The sequence below is a fragment of the Glycine soja genome, chromosome 9 (genome assembly GCF_004193775.1).
Source record: "Glycine soja cultivar W05 chromosome 9, ASM419377v2, whole genome shotgun sequence".
Classification (NCBI taxonomy): domain Eukaryota; kingdom Viridiplantae; phylum Streptophyta; class Magnoliopsida; order Fabales; family Fabaceae; genus Glycine; species Glycine soja.
In genome coordinates this window covers 33,748,575-33,766,072 of record NC_041010.1, presented here as the reverse complement: position 1 = coordinate 33,766,072, position 17,498 = coordinate 33,748,575, and the positions used below count along the sequence as shown (strand labels likewise).

The 17,498-nt window shown below is 30.2% G+C and overlaps 1 protein-coding gene across 2 annotated transcripts; it reads left to right on the top strand.

The window, feature by feature from the left end:
- The first annotated feature begins 9,063 nt into the window (after positions 1–9,063).
- On the top strand, positions 9,064–11,921 carry LOC114425515 (F-box/LRR-repeat protein At3g26922-like). Of its 2 annotated transcripts, none has more exons than XM_028392462.1 (4): positions 9,064–9,364; positions 9,723–10,693; positions 10,838–11,038; positions 11,536–11,921. In XM_028392462.1, exons 1-3 carry the CDS (start codon positions 9,331–9,333, stop codon positions 11,015–11,017), a joined length of 1,185 nt encoding a protein of 394 aa, XP_028248263.1. In that variant the 5' UTR covers positions 9,064–9,330; the 3' UTR covers positions 11,018–11,038; positions 11,536–11,921. The 2 variants fall into 2 exon arrangements, with proteins under 2 accessions (XP_028248263.1, XP_028248264.1); XM_028392463.1 differs by having other exon boundaries at positions 9,066–9,358.
- The last annotated feature ends 5,577 nt before the right edge of the window (positions 11,922–17,498 follow it).

Sequence of the window (17,498 nt, the reverse complement as noted above, 5' to 3'; positions counted from 1 at the left end):
TAATTTTAATTTAATTGTTATTATTTGTTTAAATTGAGATTCTGTAATTTTTTATAAATTAAGGAGGTGCCTTTTGGTCAAGAAACCTTATTTGGCAAGGCCAGTGTTTTTATTTTAATAACATATTTTTGTATTCTCGTCCTAATACTGTTATGTTTGTTTTTCTATAGGCATAAGAAAAAAAAAATTATAATTATAAGAAGTTAGGATAAAATTTTCTCATCTCACCCAATACTCATTGATGTACCATAAAAATAAGAAGTGTGAAAAAAAATCATTGAAATCAGAAAGAAAATTATAAAAACTTCTTAATATAAAAAAATTATTCTGTTTCTCTCCTTTTCGTTTAATTCTCTCATCCTTTAATATAAAAAAGTGCAAGAGATTGTAAGTTTGTAACTGTAATAATAATAATAATAATAATAATAATAATAATAATAATAATAATAATAATAATAATAATAATAATAATAATAATAATAATAATAATAATAATAATAATAATAATAATAATAATAATTTTACTCGTGATTAAAATCCTTTTAAAAAACATTCATGATTAAAATAGTTTAACTTCTGTTGCTCATATAATAAAAACAGGTTAAGACAATGTGTCATAAAATTCTTTTAGACCAAAAACCAAAAGAAAGCTTACAAACATATTAAAGAATGGTATACTCAAACTTACAATCTCCCCCAATCGGTGAATGTCATTGGATGAATTTTTAAAATAATGAATGGAAAAAAAATTATTAAAGAAAATCAGAAAATAAAAAGAAAACCCACAAACATATTTTTTTAAATGATGAAAAATTGAAAATGAAAATAATTTATAAAATAAAAATGAAAAATAAAAATAGAAAACATTTTTTCAAACCAAACACACCCTTAATTTTCTCAAAAAATATTTCTTCACCAAAACAAATATCTAAATCGAACATGTACCTTGTGGGGTTTTTTCCCCCAAAATACACCTTCTCTTTTCACAATTTTTTCAAAATACACATACAACAAAAATAAATCTTAAATTAAATCTGATTTCTAAGTGTGGAGAGAAGTCAAAGTGTTGAGAAACCTGACTTTTCTTTGTTTCATATTTTCTTTTAAAAAATATTAATTTTTTTTATTAAAATTTTAAAGTTAAGAAGTCGAGATTGGGGAACTCGACTTCTATTTGATTTTTTTAATATATTTTTTTATTAAATTTTGATTTGTTTTTTTTTAATAATTTTTATAAAAATAATTTATTTTTTGCTAATATTATTATTTTATTTTTTAAATAATGAGAATATTTTTTGTTTAATAATTTATTAGCAATATTAAAATAATAATTAATAGTCTTAAAAGAATAAATGAAAAAAGATAAAATGATTAAAAGAATAGATTGATTAAAAACACAATGAATATATAATTATCACATCTTAGGTATATTATATGAAGAAATTAAAACACTCAAATAACAGAATATACTAACAATTAGACAGACAAACATAATAAATTGAACATAATAAAATAGAAATAATGAAATGCATCAATAATAACAATTGAAACATGAAAATGATGAAACTAATCATGGTTTGAAAAGTATTGTGCAGCGGACATGTCTTCTTCCAATAGTTAGGTCACTGGTTTATTAGAAATAGCTAAAATTTTTATTGGACAAAAATGTTTCCAATTGTTGGATTTTGCTAACATCTTTAACACATCTTTATTATTTTTCAACTCTATTATTTGATATTCGATTTTTTTTCTTCTGAATATTTTGTATTGTTTAGTTGTCGAAAGAATAATTGTCTAACCAATAATGATTCGTGAATTCCATAAGGAAAACCCCTATAGTGTTTTGATGCTATACCCAGAAGGAATTTCAAATCTTATTGGTTTTGTTTTAGTGAAGGAGTAACCCAAAAAATCGTCTTGTCGTGATATCTTCCACTTGTTGTTGTAATACAACATTATATCATGAGTAGGAGTGATAGTGGATCAAAGTAGGTTGAATATATCATCGGGTGTTCTGTTGATGATACATAACAATTCTATAGGGCCAAGACATGGGTATTTCTTATTGCACATTAACATTGTGCAAACATCATCATCATTTTTCAGTCAGAGAGAATGAAAAAAAAAATGATTGTTGACCTGCATCTATGGATGGCGATAACAAATTTCATTCACAAATTGGTCATTGGTTAATCGAAGGGTGTTGTGCATTCTACTCTTGAGTGTTTCTAAAGAACACTCATTAGGAACTCGCATTGATATTGGAGTAGGACATTGAAAATAAACATCAGTTTGATGTGTATTGAGACATACCATTATTCTAATTTTGCTTTTATCAATATAGTGCACAATGTTGTCAATTTTGACTATGATTTTATCCTGCTACATGGTACACCAGACATCTATTATTACTTTCAGACTTGAATTTAAATTATGAGTTGTCAATTCAATGTCAATTTTTTTGGTGGAATATCTATTGTTTTTTAGATACTTGGGTAAATTACAAAGTGTTGTCAATCTCGACTATGATTTTATCCTAGTACTTGGTGCACCAAACACCCATTATTACTTTGAGACTTGAATTTAAATTTTGAGTTGTCAATTCAATGTTAGTTTTATTGGTGAATCATCTATCTTTTTTTTTCAGAAACATGGATAAATTGTAAAATGTTGTCAAGCTCGACTGTGATTTTATTCTGGTACCTGATGCACCAGACATCCATTATTACTTTAAGACTTAAAGTTAAATTGAGTTGTCAATTCAATGCCAATTTTTTTGTAAATAATAGAGATTTGATTAATTTACATAGACTTATAAAAATCAAGTGTTTGTGTTTTAGTGAGTTGTCATTTTTTGGACCAAATTATTAACATAAACTGAAACAAATGATTTATTTCATTACCTAAATTAAGTACTACAAACAACAACTACAAAATGAAGTAGGCAATGCAAACTCACAATGACATAATGTTAAAGCACCTCAAAGTAGAAAGAACTAACACATGAATCATCCTCAGATTACCAATTTCGTTTGAATATTGGTTCGTGGGAAGGAGACATGTTACATCCTTTCGACCCGAAAGAGGAGTCATTATCACTATCATGGTCCTTGACCCAACAACTCTCGTATTCATATAATAGGTCATCAACATTGGAGATTGAGTCATGTTGGTTGTTTGGTGAGTTATTGTTGTCACAAATTGTGGCAAATAACTCCACAAAATGGTAGTGTTGAGTTGTTATAAAAAATGTTAAACATTTTTTGAACATCAGGATCATCTCCTAGAATAAAATATGTGTACATATATGGTTGTCTGGCTCAAATATGGGATATCGAAAGCACAGTTGTTAGATATGTTGGTGTGGTTCAATGTTTTTTTTTTGTGAAAAAGTTTAAGCAATTGTATGAGGGTTATGACCTTGTTGACCATGAAAGTTTTTGTATTGCTACTAATGAAGGTGGTACACTCATTAATGTTGTAGATTTGGTCGTTGTAGTAAACACAAACATATGAAGTGACAAATTATGGTAGGGGTTGAGATGAATATTTGAAAAGTTCTACGAATGTCTTTAGCTGCTAGTGGTATTTATAGAATTTGTCGGTTGCAAGCAGACATTCATTGTTTAGTCACATACACTGGTAAATGGCATGTGAGTCTGTCCAGCACATGGCCTCGAGATGCGATAAAGGTAAGTGCGTTGAGTAGTAATAATTAAAAAATAGGTTGAATCGTCAAATCTTTGAAATAAATTTGCCATATATATTTTTAATGTATTGGAGATCAATTTTATAAATTACATAAGAAGGTCACTTAAACATTGTTTTAAGGGTAGAAAACATAATTTTTTTTATGTTTTACTCTTAATTCAAGGTCTTTCTTGATGAAACTATTACACGATATTTTTTTTTCGATTCTTTGACGTGAAAACTATGAAATAAATTTTTCACAACTATTTTTAATGTATTAGGGATAAATTTTATAAATTTCATAAGATGACCACTTAAACATTGTTTTAAGGGCCGAAAACATAATTTTTTTTTATTTTTTACTCTTAATTTTAAGGTCTTTGTTGATGAAATTCTTACACAATATATTTTGATATAGTCCAAATAGTAGCTTGACCCGATTTGTTTGATGTCATTCCACAATGGGAAAACAAATAATTACAGTACATGCAAACCAAATGTCTGTCTCTATATGCATGTCTTGGTAAGTGCTCTTCAAATCCTCTATATGGAACCCAATAAAATTGAAATATAGGTTAACAATGCAACATTAGTAAATGTTAATATGTACATATTAATGGTGTGATTAATGATAGTATTATACATGATGACTCTCCATATGATCTATATGAGATCTATACCCAACCAAGTCACCATGAGGTGTGCTCCTATGTTCTAATCTACCAACTATCGTCTGTGTTGCGCGTAGTTGAACATTGTTCACTTACATGTACTGACAACCGAATTAATGAGGATCTCAATAATCTGCGTGGGCTCGATGCGCAATACAGAATAATATGACCAATAGTCATGATGCAACGGCCAGACTGTCGCATGTGTCGTGCACAGTTGGACACTATTCACTCACATGCATTGACAACCGCATTAATGCGAATCTCAATAATCCGCTTGGGCTTGGTGGACAATGCATAATAGTGTGGTCAACAATCATGATTCAATAGATAAATTGTCGTCTATGTTGTGCGTAGTTGGACACTGCTCACTCACATGCAACGACAACCATATTAATGCATATCTCAATAATCTGCGTGGACTCAGTGTGTGATTGAAAATAGTGCGACGAACAATCATGGCGGAACGAACAGACAGTCTATTGTGATGTGAACAGCTGCACACTGTTCAATCACATGTATTGACTCTCCTAACTAGGCATCCAACCTAACTTTCCTACCCAATCCTCTCACCTAAATCTCCTACCTAACTTTTCCACCCAACTCTCCTACCCAACCCTCTCACCGAACTCTACTACCTAACTTTCCTACCTTTGTTCCTAACTCTCATAGTCTTCCCACTCACATCACCCAAACAACACCCATGACTCCACTCAAAGAAATATTGGTTGTCATTCACCAACATGGTTAGATTGCAGACAACCCAATTCACAGATGGATGTACTCATATGCGAACCCAATATTTCTATATGTAAGTAGGTATATTACATTAACATAATTGATTCAGAAAATTAACAACCGCCTCCCTACTCAGGCAACTAAAATAGTTGTTCAGTTGTTATATCATGGCCAACCATGTTTTATTTCAGCACAACTAAATGACAATGATGATCTTAGGGGCGTGCTAGAAACAATTGTTCAACATCTAGAATTGAATTCTGTCAAATTGTATATTGTTATTGAGATTATTCCTCAACCACAACCACTGTGTCCACAACCACAACTACCGTCTCCACAACCATTATTGTACAATAACCTCCATACAACAACCTTAAAACACAAGATGCCTATGACATTTATATTTCATACACACAACTATTATCCCACAATAATTATTTTTATGAAGCCCAAAAAACCTCCTTTGACCAACAAAATTATCAGTCATCACAATATTTTACGTTACCCCATCACAACAACCACAAACACAAACATTAAACCCAAATGAGCATCCATAACTAATGAAGATCCCATTATAGATTTCACGAATGAAAACATGGATGATTTTAGTGAGCATGAGGATCAAGAGTTGTTTCATCACAACAATAACCAAAGCGATTACAAGGATGTTGTCGTACCAACATCACCTTTGTTGCAATATCACCAACTTAGGTGTCCAGTGGAGTTGAACCTTGACCACCTACCACAATACATTGATCAATACCATTTCATTCAGCAACAAAACCGTGTACAACAACCACTAGTGCACTTGAGGTTGACATACTTTCGATGAGAAAGTACAATGTATTCAAGCAGTCAAAGAATACAACATCATTTTGAATCATAGACAACTCGACAAACATGTTATAGCATAGATCATCCAACTCGTTGTCAAAATGAACTCAGTCTCCATAAAAACGTTGATGATTGCAGAGATCAAAACTTTCATGAATTATACTCCATCCTACAAAAGACACGGTTAGTAAAGCAAAGAACATTGAGGATGATTTATGGAAAATGGGAAAAATCATATGTCAAGCTGTCAAAAGTTTTGAGAGTTTGCAATCTAATGTGGTCCCTGTTCAAACATAATCCGTGTTTGAAGAGGGAGAAATGATACATGCATTAAATGTGTGTTTTGGTCATCCGGTTCATGCATTAATGGGTTTGCATGTTGCAAATCCATCGTACAAGTAGATGATAAATGACTTTACGGGAAGGATGTTGGATCGAGTGGCCTCAGAATAATTAAGAAGGGGGGGTTGAATTAATTATTCCTAAACCTTTTCTAATTAAAAATTTACTCTTCTAAGGCTTTTACTAAATTGTTAAGAGAATGAGGAGTAGAAGAGAAACTTAACAGAAAGTAAAAGCGGAAATTAAATGCACAGCGGAAAGTAAAAGAGTAGGGAAGAAGGAAACAAACACACAAGAGTTTTTATACTGGTTCAACAATAACCCGTGCCTATATCCAGTCCCCAAGCGACCTGCGGTCCTTGAGATTTCTTTCAACCTTGTAAAAATCCTTTTACAAGCAAAGATCCACAAGGGATGTACCCTCCCTTGTTCTCTTTGAAACCCTAGTGGATGTACCCTCCACTAGAACTGATCCACAAGAGATGTACCCTCTCTTGTTCTCAGTCAAACCCAAGTAGATGTACCCTCTACTTGTACCACAAAGGATGTACCCTCCAATGTGTTAAGACAAAGATCTCAGGCAGTTAAACCTTTGATACTTTGTGAATGGGGATACAAAAGAATTCTCAGGCGGTTAATCCTTTGAACACTTTTGTATTAGGCAAAGGGAAGAATCAAAAGAATTCTCAGACTGTGTCATTTTGAATTCTTTGACAAGGGAGAAGGGAGACACAAAAGAATTCAGACGGTTAGTCCTTTGTTCTTTTGGAAAAGAGAGAAGAGAGACACAAAAAGAATTCAGGCGGTTAGTTCTTGGCGAATTCTTTTTGGCAAAGGAAGAACAGAATGAAAAGAATGAATAGCACAAGTTTTCAAGGTTTAGAAAACCAGAAAACTTTAGAAAGCTTTTGGTACAAAGAAGAAGAAGAAGTTCAAAGAGATTCAAGGCTTGTAAAGGATTGATTGAATAAGTGTAAAAAGTGTATTGAAAAGCAAATCAAAGCCTTGCATTTATAGACTCTTCATGTCGGGCCAAAAGGACCATTTAGAAGAGTTATAACTTTTAGAAAAACTTAAAACCAATTTGAAAAAGTCAAAAACCTTTTGAAGAGTTACATCTTTTGATTTATTCAGAAACAATCACTGGTAATCGATTACCAAATCAGTGTAATCGATTACACAAGGCTTTTATGTGAAAGGATGTGACTCTTCACATTTGAATTTGAATTTCAACGTTCAAAGGCACTGGTAATCGATTACCAAAACATTGTAATCGATTACAACTTTTTGAAATTAATTGGAACGTTGTAAATTCAATTTGAAAACTTTTTCAAAACAATTTTGCTACTGGTAATCGATTACAACAATCTGGTAATCGATTACCAGAGAGTAAAAACTCTTTGGTAAACATGTTTTGAGAAAAATCATGTGCTATTCAATTTTTGAGAAAAACTTTTCATACTTATCTTGATTAAGCCTTTTCTTGATTCTTGAATCTTGAGTCTTGAATCTTGATCTTGATTCCTGAAATCTTGAACCTTGAATCTTGATTCTTGACTCTAAAATTTCTTCTTGAGTCTTGAATTCTTCTTGATTCTTATCTTGAACTCTTGAATTGTTCTTGATTCACTTGAATTGTTCTTTGATTGATCTTTGAGCTTTTTATCATCACTTTTGTCATCATCTTTTGTTATCATCATTGTTATCATCAAAACACTTTTGAATCACTTTTGATTCACCATGAAGCTTTGCTTCTACAAAGGATATTGACACATTATTGATAGCTACAACACAAGACGATACTAACCATATCTTCTCGGTTGAATACGCGGGTAGACAACTTCAGCTTCGCTTAATTAAAGAATCTGAGAAGGCATACTACTCCACAAAGTAACATTCCTCTCATTTCAGATAGACATCCCTAGATTATAAGCGCATACAACAACCCCAGGTAACTTACTTATGGGTTGAGGACACATCACATCTCTTCTGCCTACGCACCACATTGCACAAGTAGTAACCCGAACTGCAAACATGTAAAGAAACCACTCATGTAGGCCGGTGAAAATCTTTACTATTTTATTTTTCGTTAGACTATACTTTAATTCAAATTTCATAACATATTAGATTGATTGAATATTTACAAGTACGCATACATGGGGAAGATGCACGGGTGACATGATCAACTAATCCAAAAAACATTGGGTACAATGTTTCTATGAGGGGAAACATTGGAGACACATGACTACAAATTTGTTGGTGTCATCGTAACGTACTTCAAGACTGAAAAACTGAAAAACTTTTTGCCATCAGAGGGTGACAAACCCAAACAATGATCACCGTGTTGTTATTGATCTCATGAATTATGTGTGCACCGTTATTTACCTCTTTCATGTTTACTACAATTCTTTGGTTGACTGCTATTTTTTTGGTTTCCACTTGCTTAAACAAATATTGTTGTTTATATATTTTATTTATGATGTAATATATTCTACTATAAATACATTGTTAAATAAAAAATATTATCATTTTTTAAAAGTTAAATAATATAAACAAAAATTATATTTAATAAAATAACATTATTAAAAGTTTTTATTATTATTTTAATGCATAAATAATATTTGGAAAGAACAAGTGAATTAATTTTTGTTTAAAAAATTAAAAATTTTAATAAAAAATTAATTTTTTTTCAATTAAAAAAATTAAATGAAAAAAAAACGAAACAAAGAAAACTAGATTCCCCACGGCTTCTCTCCACACCTGGAAAATCTGTTTAATTTAGTAATTATTTTGTATCTTGAGAAAAAATGAGGAGAGAGAAGTGTATCTGGGGAAAAAAAACCTCGCGAGTCGCTGTAAAAGAAGGCACGCTTATCCGTTTTATGGTGAAAGCAAATTTGTTATCCCAAAGAATTAAAAATAAGAAAGTTCACACATTGTTCTACGATTGAAAGCACGTTGAATAAACGCTGTTAGGATTTAAAGGGGGAAACTTGAAGTGCCATCGGATAAGTGGTGGAGTTTGTTTATTTGATTGATTTTGCAAATCAATTGAATGATTGGATCCCCAATCACCCCACAAGGTATTCGTATGTATACTCCGTTGCCTTACTTCATTCTATATGGAACTTCCTCAATGATTTTGGAAAATATATGTCTTCAATCAATCATTCTGAAAGGGTCTAACCCAAAAGTTTTTATCATTTTGGAAATGAAAAATGGAAATAAATTTGTTTAGTATTTCATTTCTAAAAGGGTCTTCTTGTTCCATTAGATCCTACTATTACTAGTTGTTATTCTTTATGTTTTAACAATATTGTTTTTTTTTTCTTTTTTGAAAGGCAAATCTAAACTTTGCATTAATGATGTAAATGATAGTTTAACAATATTGTTGTGAAACTGTGAGCAGTAAATTTATTCGATGTTTGTTTGAATTTCTTTGATCAGGTGTGATTGAAAGAAAAAGGGGCATAGGGAAAGTTGAAGTTGAAGTGAAAAATATGCAGAGTGATAAGGATAGAGAAGAGGACATGGACAGGCTAAGTGACTTGCCTGACTTTGTTTTGCTTCATATAATGAAATTTATGAGCATGAAACATGCTGTTCAGACTTGCGTTTTGTCTAAAAGATGGAAGGAGCTGTGGAAACGTCTCACGAATTTGGCGTTGCATTCCTCAGACTTTGCCGACCTTGCACATTTCAGCAAATTTTTATCATGGGTTCTGTCGAATCGAGACAGCTCCATTTCCCTGCATAGTCTTGATTTGAGGCGTAAAGGCTGTATCGATCATGAACTCCTGGACATGATCATGGGATATGCTGTGTCACATGATGTCCAGCAGTTGGCAATTGAAGTTAATTTGAATGTTAAATTTGGTTTTAAGTTGCACCCTAGTATCTTTTCTTGTAAGTCTTTGACATTTCTTAAGCTTTCCATTTGGGCTGTCCCTTGGATGACTGAACTTCCAAGTTCCCTGCCATTGCCAGCATTGAAAAGCTTGCATCTTGAGCATGTCACTCTAACTGCAGGTGAAGGTGACTGTGCCGAGCCCTTCTCAACTTGTCACGTGTTGAATACTTTGGTCCTTGACCGTTGTAACTTGCATCATGGTGCAAAATTCCTCTGCATATGTAATTCCAACCTTTCTAGTTTGACCATAGGTAGTACCACTCAAGAAACTCCTTACAAATTTGTGCTTTCTACTCCGAATCTTAGATCTCTTTCTGTGATGCGCGATCCTATTCACCAACTCTCTGCATGTGATCTTTCTTTTCTTGAACAAGTAAATATTGACGTTGAAGCCTATTTTAATGCTCATTTTCAAAGGACACATTTAGCCCTTATAAGTTTGCTGCAAGTGCTCGCAGATTATGTAAAGACTATGATACTCTCTTCAAGTACCCTTAAGATTCTAAATGTAAGTTACTTAATTTTGCTTCTTCCTTTTTTACTTTTCATATTTCTAATAACATGTCCTGTTTGCCAAATTTCTGTCCATCACTCAATCTTGCCTTTCAAATTATCCTTCAAAATATGTCTCTAATCCACTCTCATTGTGTAGGGTCTCTCTACTTCTGGTTCAATGATAACTCAAATTCCTTGCTTTGTTCAATTGAAGTCATTGAAATTGAAAATGAAATCTTCTTCAAGCATATCTGATGAGGGAGTTAGCAGGATAGTAGAGTACTTACTTAAAAAATGTCCATTGGCCAAAGTTGATGTTATAAATTGCAGAGAGTGATATGAACACTTAAATCCTCAGGTAGTGTGTTTTACATATTGTTCTGTTTTTGCTTCATTTTTCCTTCTCTTCCTGATAATACTAGGTTAGTCTCTTCTCAATACTCAGAGTCACAGCAAGTAAAAGGTTGCTATATAATTTCCTTGTTGATCCTCTTGTAGCCTTGTTTTTGCTATATTTTGCTTTGGCAGATGACAATTTTTAAGTATTACTGGGGACAATCTGTATGACACATACTTTTTCTTACTCTTATATCTCAAATATCTTTCCTGTTTGCCTTATGCCTAAAACTAGGGTAAAATAATTTATATTACTTATGGCGGATGAGGCAATGTTTAACTTGCATTAAATATTAGCTGAGACTAGAGATAATAATGAATTGAGAATGCATCAGGAGAAAAAGCTTTTGTTTGGGTGATTATCAAATTACAACTAATATCATTAAGTGTCAGTTGGTTTGAACTGTCTTTGAAGTTTTTGTTATACTTATTTTAATTTTGATCATCCTTGAATAACAGAACTGTTGAAGGGGGGGAAATACTACTAAAAGACCACTTGATAGACTGATGAATCTGAAGTTTCTTTGTTTGCTGGTGTTATATGTTGCATCATTGCCAATTCTTAAAGAGAGCCTGTGTGGTAGTGGTACTAGCCTTATGGAAATTCTGTGTATCATGCAGTTACGCCCCTACCGATGTTTTAAATGTAACTGAATTATTAGACTATGGAGTTGTTGTATGAACTCATGTCTTTCATTTTTTAAGAAGTCAATATCAACGTCTTCCCTTATGTATCGTATCCTGTCATCATAGACTGGCTGCAAGTTTTGGTCAATGTAAAAAGATATTGACACTCTATTCTTGTATCTTAAGATTTTGTGGAACTTGGAAATCTTTTTCCTTTGTACGTGACTCCCCTCTCAGTTGGGTCAGCCTGAGTGATTTTTTTCTCAAATCAAGAAACTTTATTTATAAATCTAACATTATAATATTAAAAAAACAAATATTAAAATATTCATGATATTTTTAAATCTAAATAATATTCTAAAAATTTGAAACAAATAAATTCTTGAAAATAAACTAAATTATTCTTTTCCAAACTAACTAAAGATATCAGAAATATTCTTAACAAAAAGCAAATATTCTGTAAATTTTATTTTCATTTTCTAGATAAAAATATTTTTTGGAGTTCTGATAATTGTTATCGTCTAAGATACCAATTTTGTATTAATCAATCATTCATTATGTCTCCCCCCACCCTCAATCATCTCACTTCATTATCTCCTATATTTTTTATTAACTTCTCTTTTATACTATTTTAAAAAAATAAAAAGTGAGAATTTAAACAGAAAAAACCTCTCTCAAGTCTTTCTCTCTATTTCAGTGGTCTGAGTTCAGTTGCGTCTCTTAATCTTTTAGGTTGGGAAAACATCATCTTCTTTTGGGAGATTGGCTCCACCCACAACAGTTGTTAACTTGTTTACATAAATAATTGATATTCTACACAAAGTAGCTGAGAGCTTGAGGCATAACAGTAGAAACACAGAAAATTAATCCTTCCCCAACGTTCACGCATGAAAGCAAAATCGAGCATCACAATTAAATAAATTATACAGTACAATTATAAACATATTAAAAGGAAGAGATAGAAAGGATTTGATCTCCTTGTGTACCTTAATAGGTATTAAACTCTTAACTTTTAGGGCAAAATATGATTAGTCTCAACTTTTCACAATTTTTGTTTAGCACCTCAATTATTATTTGACCAATTTTGGCCTCTCACCTATTTTTGTTTGGCTTTATTTTTTTTTTTATCTTTATCCAGTATTTTTTTGTTAAATAATGATATGGCATATAGTTATTTTTAAATTGATTTAAAATGTTTTTGACAGCTTTTTTCTAAGCTAGAAATTTGTTGGATAAAAAAAATATTAAACAACTTTTTATTAATCCACCGGAATCAGTTAAGAAAAAAAACCCAAAATCCTCCCTCCTTTTCATTTTCTTTCTCCACCCAACAACCCAATGCGCCACACCAGCACCAAGGCGAGTTAATGCTGCTAATTTATTTTAAAAAATAAGGACTAAATCAAAACTAAAAATTTGTATAGAAATAAAATAGATAATTTTTTAATAAAGACAAGCAAAGTTTGTATAACTATGTGTAATTAAACTTTTTTTCATGATTACTATATAGACCTATGTACAAGAGAGCATTAGTAACTTTGCTGCCTTTTTTTTTTTTTTGGTTAAATTAGTCCATAGGTCCATGTACTATTTAACAATTTTTAATAAGATCTTTGATTTTTTATTGAAACTTTGAACTTCTTTATATTTTAACTTAGGTGCTTGTGTCCGACTTTTGTTATGAAAAATTAATTGTCTTAGTAAGTTTTCTTGAGTTCATAACAAAGTTGTTATAGGGTGAATCTTGAAAGACATGTCAAAGAATACTGAGTTGAACAAACATATATAAATATTTTTAAAGTTGTGATATATTATTATTTTTAATTATTGATAACTTTAAAAAAATATTCAAATTGATGTTAAAATTGAAGATATAAAAAATCATTAATTGAAAAAAGATACGAAACTAAATTAAATAGTATAATATGCACGTTAGAAATATTCAAAATTTAAAGATAGAATAATATTTAAAATTGATTTTTGATATTTAATTACAATTTGTTAAATTGATTTGATTTTGATTTTGATTAGGAGTATTTTAATAAGAGTGTGAATACGAGAGGGTGGAGGTCCAAGAAAATTCGTTTTAGATGTTTATATACGCACAAGCATTATGCAATTCAAATTGTTAAACCCTGATGTACAAAATGATGGCGCAAAAACCCAAACCAGAAAACAATTCAGCAGCCTACTTCGAACCGGGTTCTGCAGTAGAAGTCAGAACCCACGGCGGCTTATTCCGCGGCTCATGGTTTTCCGGCACAATCATCAGCCGCGATGCCTCTGACAGATTCTTGCAGGTCGAGTACCATAATCATCACAATGTAAGAGAATTCGTAAGTCTTCACCAGCTCCGACCACTGCTGCCACCCGAGACCCGCCATCGGAAATTTGAGTCCGGCGAGAAGGTGGTGCTGTTCTTCAACGGCGGCTGATGCGAAGGCCACGTCATCAAAGATTTAGGAAATAGAATGTTCAATGTGCGTTTGAGGGACTCCAAGAAGAAGATGGTGTTTCCAAAGAAACTCATCAGGCCTCCCCGCCAGTGGTTCAATAACATTTGGGTCCTCCAATCACAAATCACAAGGTATTTCAGATCCTCACTCTTTTGTTTTTTACCCGTAAACATGGCAAGCTTTACTTTTAGCTCTCCCGAATGAATTTACTTTTACTTTCTGATATAAAGTCCTTATATCCATTGTGAAGTACCAAAAGTAAACCACTCTTTCTGTGAAGAAATACCATAAACTAGAGGGAGAGACTAAGAGAAGACAATTTATTATTTGATTTTTAATATTTTTTTTAAAAATATTAATAACAAAGGAAAAAATATATCACGCAACAAATATAAAATTTATTAATTTATTAAAAATTATTGAAAATAAAAAAATTAATTTTATTAAAGAGTCAATATAAAATAAAAAATTATTAAATAATAAACATAAAATTTAAATATTTATTAGAGATTAAAAATAGTTTTTTAGTCAAATAATATTGTATGTGGTCTAAATTTGTGTAACTTTTGGGTTCAGGTATCCGTGGGAGGAAGTGGAACAAAATTTTTTGGGTTTGTTTTTGTGGTCAGTAGAAGGGGATTTAGTGATGAAGATGGAGAGAATGAGTCTATGTAAAGATGATTGTGACAGGATCAGCAAGTTTCCTAACAACATTTTGTTTAACATAATAAAGGCAAATTTTTCCAGATGGGGCACTTTTAAAAACTATTTCCCCAAATGGGATAGTTTTGAAAGAATTTACTCAAGGGAGCTGTTTTTTACGTGGTCTGCATGGATTACAAAGCAAACCGCCATTGGCAATGGCGAGTTCGCTGTGCAACGTCCACGTGGCAGATAAACTGCCATTCGTGATGGCGAGTTGGTGTCAGGTGGAACTCGCCACCTCTGCTGGTGAGTCAGCCAGTGGTTTCGGAAACCGCTAGTTTGACTGGCGACTCGCAGTGCAGCAGGTGCAGGAGAGAGGTAGGCCTACGGTGCAGGTGCAGGAGCAGGAGCAGGCTTTGACTGGCTTCGTAAATTGCCACCATCATTGGCGTTTTGCTTGTTCAAATAATTTTTGGACTATAAAGCAATCCAGGAGGTGCTCCCTTATGCATGCATTTGTTTTTGAATCCCTTCCCTTCACTCTTCACTGCATTCTTTTCTTCTTCTCTTATTCCTGCTTGCTTCCAATGCACTTGTTTTCTTCTCTTCCTACGGGTTTGTGTTATTGGTAAGCATTTTGTTAACTGAAACTTTTAATTCTTTTTTTGTGTGATATATATGTTAAGTATAATTGGTATATTAATATTAATTAATAAATTTTTTATATGTTGTAGGTGAAGTTTTTGATCTTCTTTGGCCTACACTGTTTTTGGTTGCTTTTCTTAGTACGTACTTGAGGTAAGTTAATTTTTTTTTTATCTTGTTTGCTATATACTTTTTTGTTATATACATATATGTTAAATTAATTTTAGTTGACATATTAATGTTATTTAGGTTAGATTTTTATAAGTTGTAAGTTATTAGCTATGTTATTTAGTTAATTTATAAATATTATTTTAAGAATATTAGTTAGGTTAATATACGTATGTTAAGTTAGTATTAATTGTGTTTTCAGTTAGTTTTTGATAATATTATTTTGTTTAGATTTTATAAATTAGTATGGTATTATTTGTTTTATATATGTGTAGATTTTGGTTATTATATATATATATATTATGTTTGTTTAGTTTAGGTGATAATTTTAAATTTTAAGTAGTATCATAAAATAATAAAATTATTTGTGTTATATGTATATGTTATAATTTTAGTTGGTATCTAATTATTTGTGTTATACATACATTAGTTGTAGTTAATTTGTTAATATGAATTTGTTTAATTTTTTTTAATTGATATGTTATTATTATTTGGTTTAGATTTTTTAGATTTGTATGATATTATTTATGTTATATATATAGTATGTTAGGTTTAGTTAGAATGTTAATATTATTTAGTTTATTTTTTTTAATTTTTATTGGAATATATGATACGTTGTTAATTATATATATATATATATATATATATATATATATATATATATATATTGTTTAAATTTTTGTTTCCATAGTATTTTTTGGATTTATTTTAATTTATTTGTGTAATATATGTAATTTAATTTAAATTTTATTTATCGGAAAATAAATAGGTAATTTATTTAAATTTATGTATGTATTTAAATTTTTAATTTTGTTATTTGTATAGTATTTTAGTTAGTATTTTATGTTTTTTATGTAATTTAATTTATAATTTTGTTAGAATGTTAATATTATTTAGTTTATTTATTTTTAATTTTTATTGGAATATATGATACGTTCTTAATTATATATATATATATATATATATATATATATAAATTTTTGTTTCCATAGTATTTTTTGAATTTATTTTAATTTATTTGTGTAATATATGTAATTTAATTTAAATTTTATTAATCGGAAAATAAATTGGTAATTTATTTAAATTTATGTATGTATTTAAATTTTTAATTTTGTTATTTGTATAGTATTTTAGTTAGTATTTTATGTTTTTTTATGTAATTTAATTTATAATTTTGTTAGAATGTTAATATTATTTAGTTTATTTATTTTTAATTTTTATTGGAATATATGATACATTCTTAATTATATATATATATATATATATATATATATATATATATATATTGTTTAAATTTTTGTTTCCATAGTATTTTTTTGAATTTATTTTAATTTATTTGTGTAATATATGTAATTTAATTTAAATTTTATTAATCGGAAAATAAATTGGTAATTTATTTAAATTTATGTATGTATTTAAATTTTTAATTTTGTTATTTGTATAGTATTTTAGTTAGTATTTTATGTTTTTTTATGTAATTTAATTTATAATTTTGTTAGAATGTTAATATTATTCAGTTTATAGATTTTTAATTTTGCATAGTATTTTGTTGTTCAAATTTATGTATTTTGTTATTTATTGAGATTTTAATTAATTTGTTGTAAGTCAAATTAATTTTTTTATGTTAAATTTTTGTTGTCAATTTTTTTTATTATATTTTATTTTACAGTAACAATGACATCTTCGTCGTCGCCTTCATCAAGTATACAAATTAAGTCTGGTCCAATAGAAGGAGACGTTTTATGGATGCAACCTAAACATGTTTCAGAACATGTTTGTTTGGAATGGGGAACCAGACAGAAAATTACACATCCGACGAGCTGTCCCGATTTATCAAGGTCAAGAAGAGATACCAAAGAAAATTATTCCTCTGCTTCGACA

Excerpts from the sequence above, each read along its gene's own strand:
- LOC114425515 (XM_028392462.1), top strand. The coding sequence starts at position 9,331 with ATGATTGGATCCCCAATCACCCCACAAGGTATTC. Across the intron at positions 9,365-9,722 it reads AATCACCCCACAAGGTATTC|GTGTGATTGAAAGAAAAAGG; the intron begins GTATGTATACTC and ends TTCTTTGATCAG. Across the intron at positions 10,694-10,837 it reads GTACCCTTAAGATTCTAAAT|GGTCTCTCTACTTCTGGTTC; the intron begins GTAAGTTACTTA and ends CTCATTGTGTAG.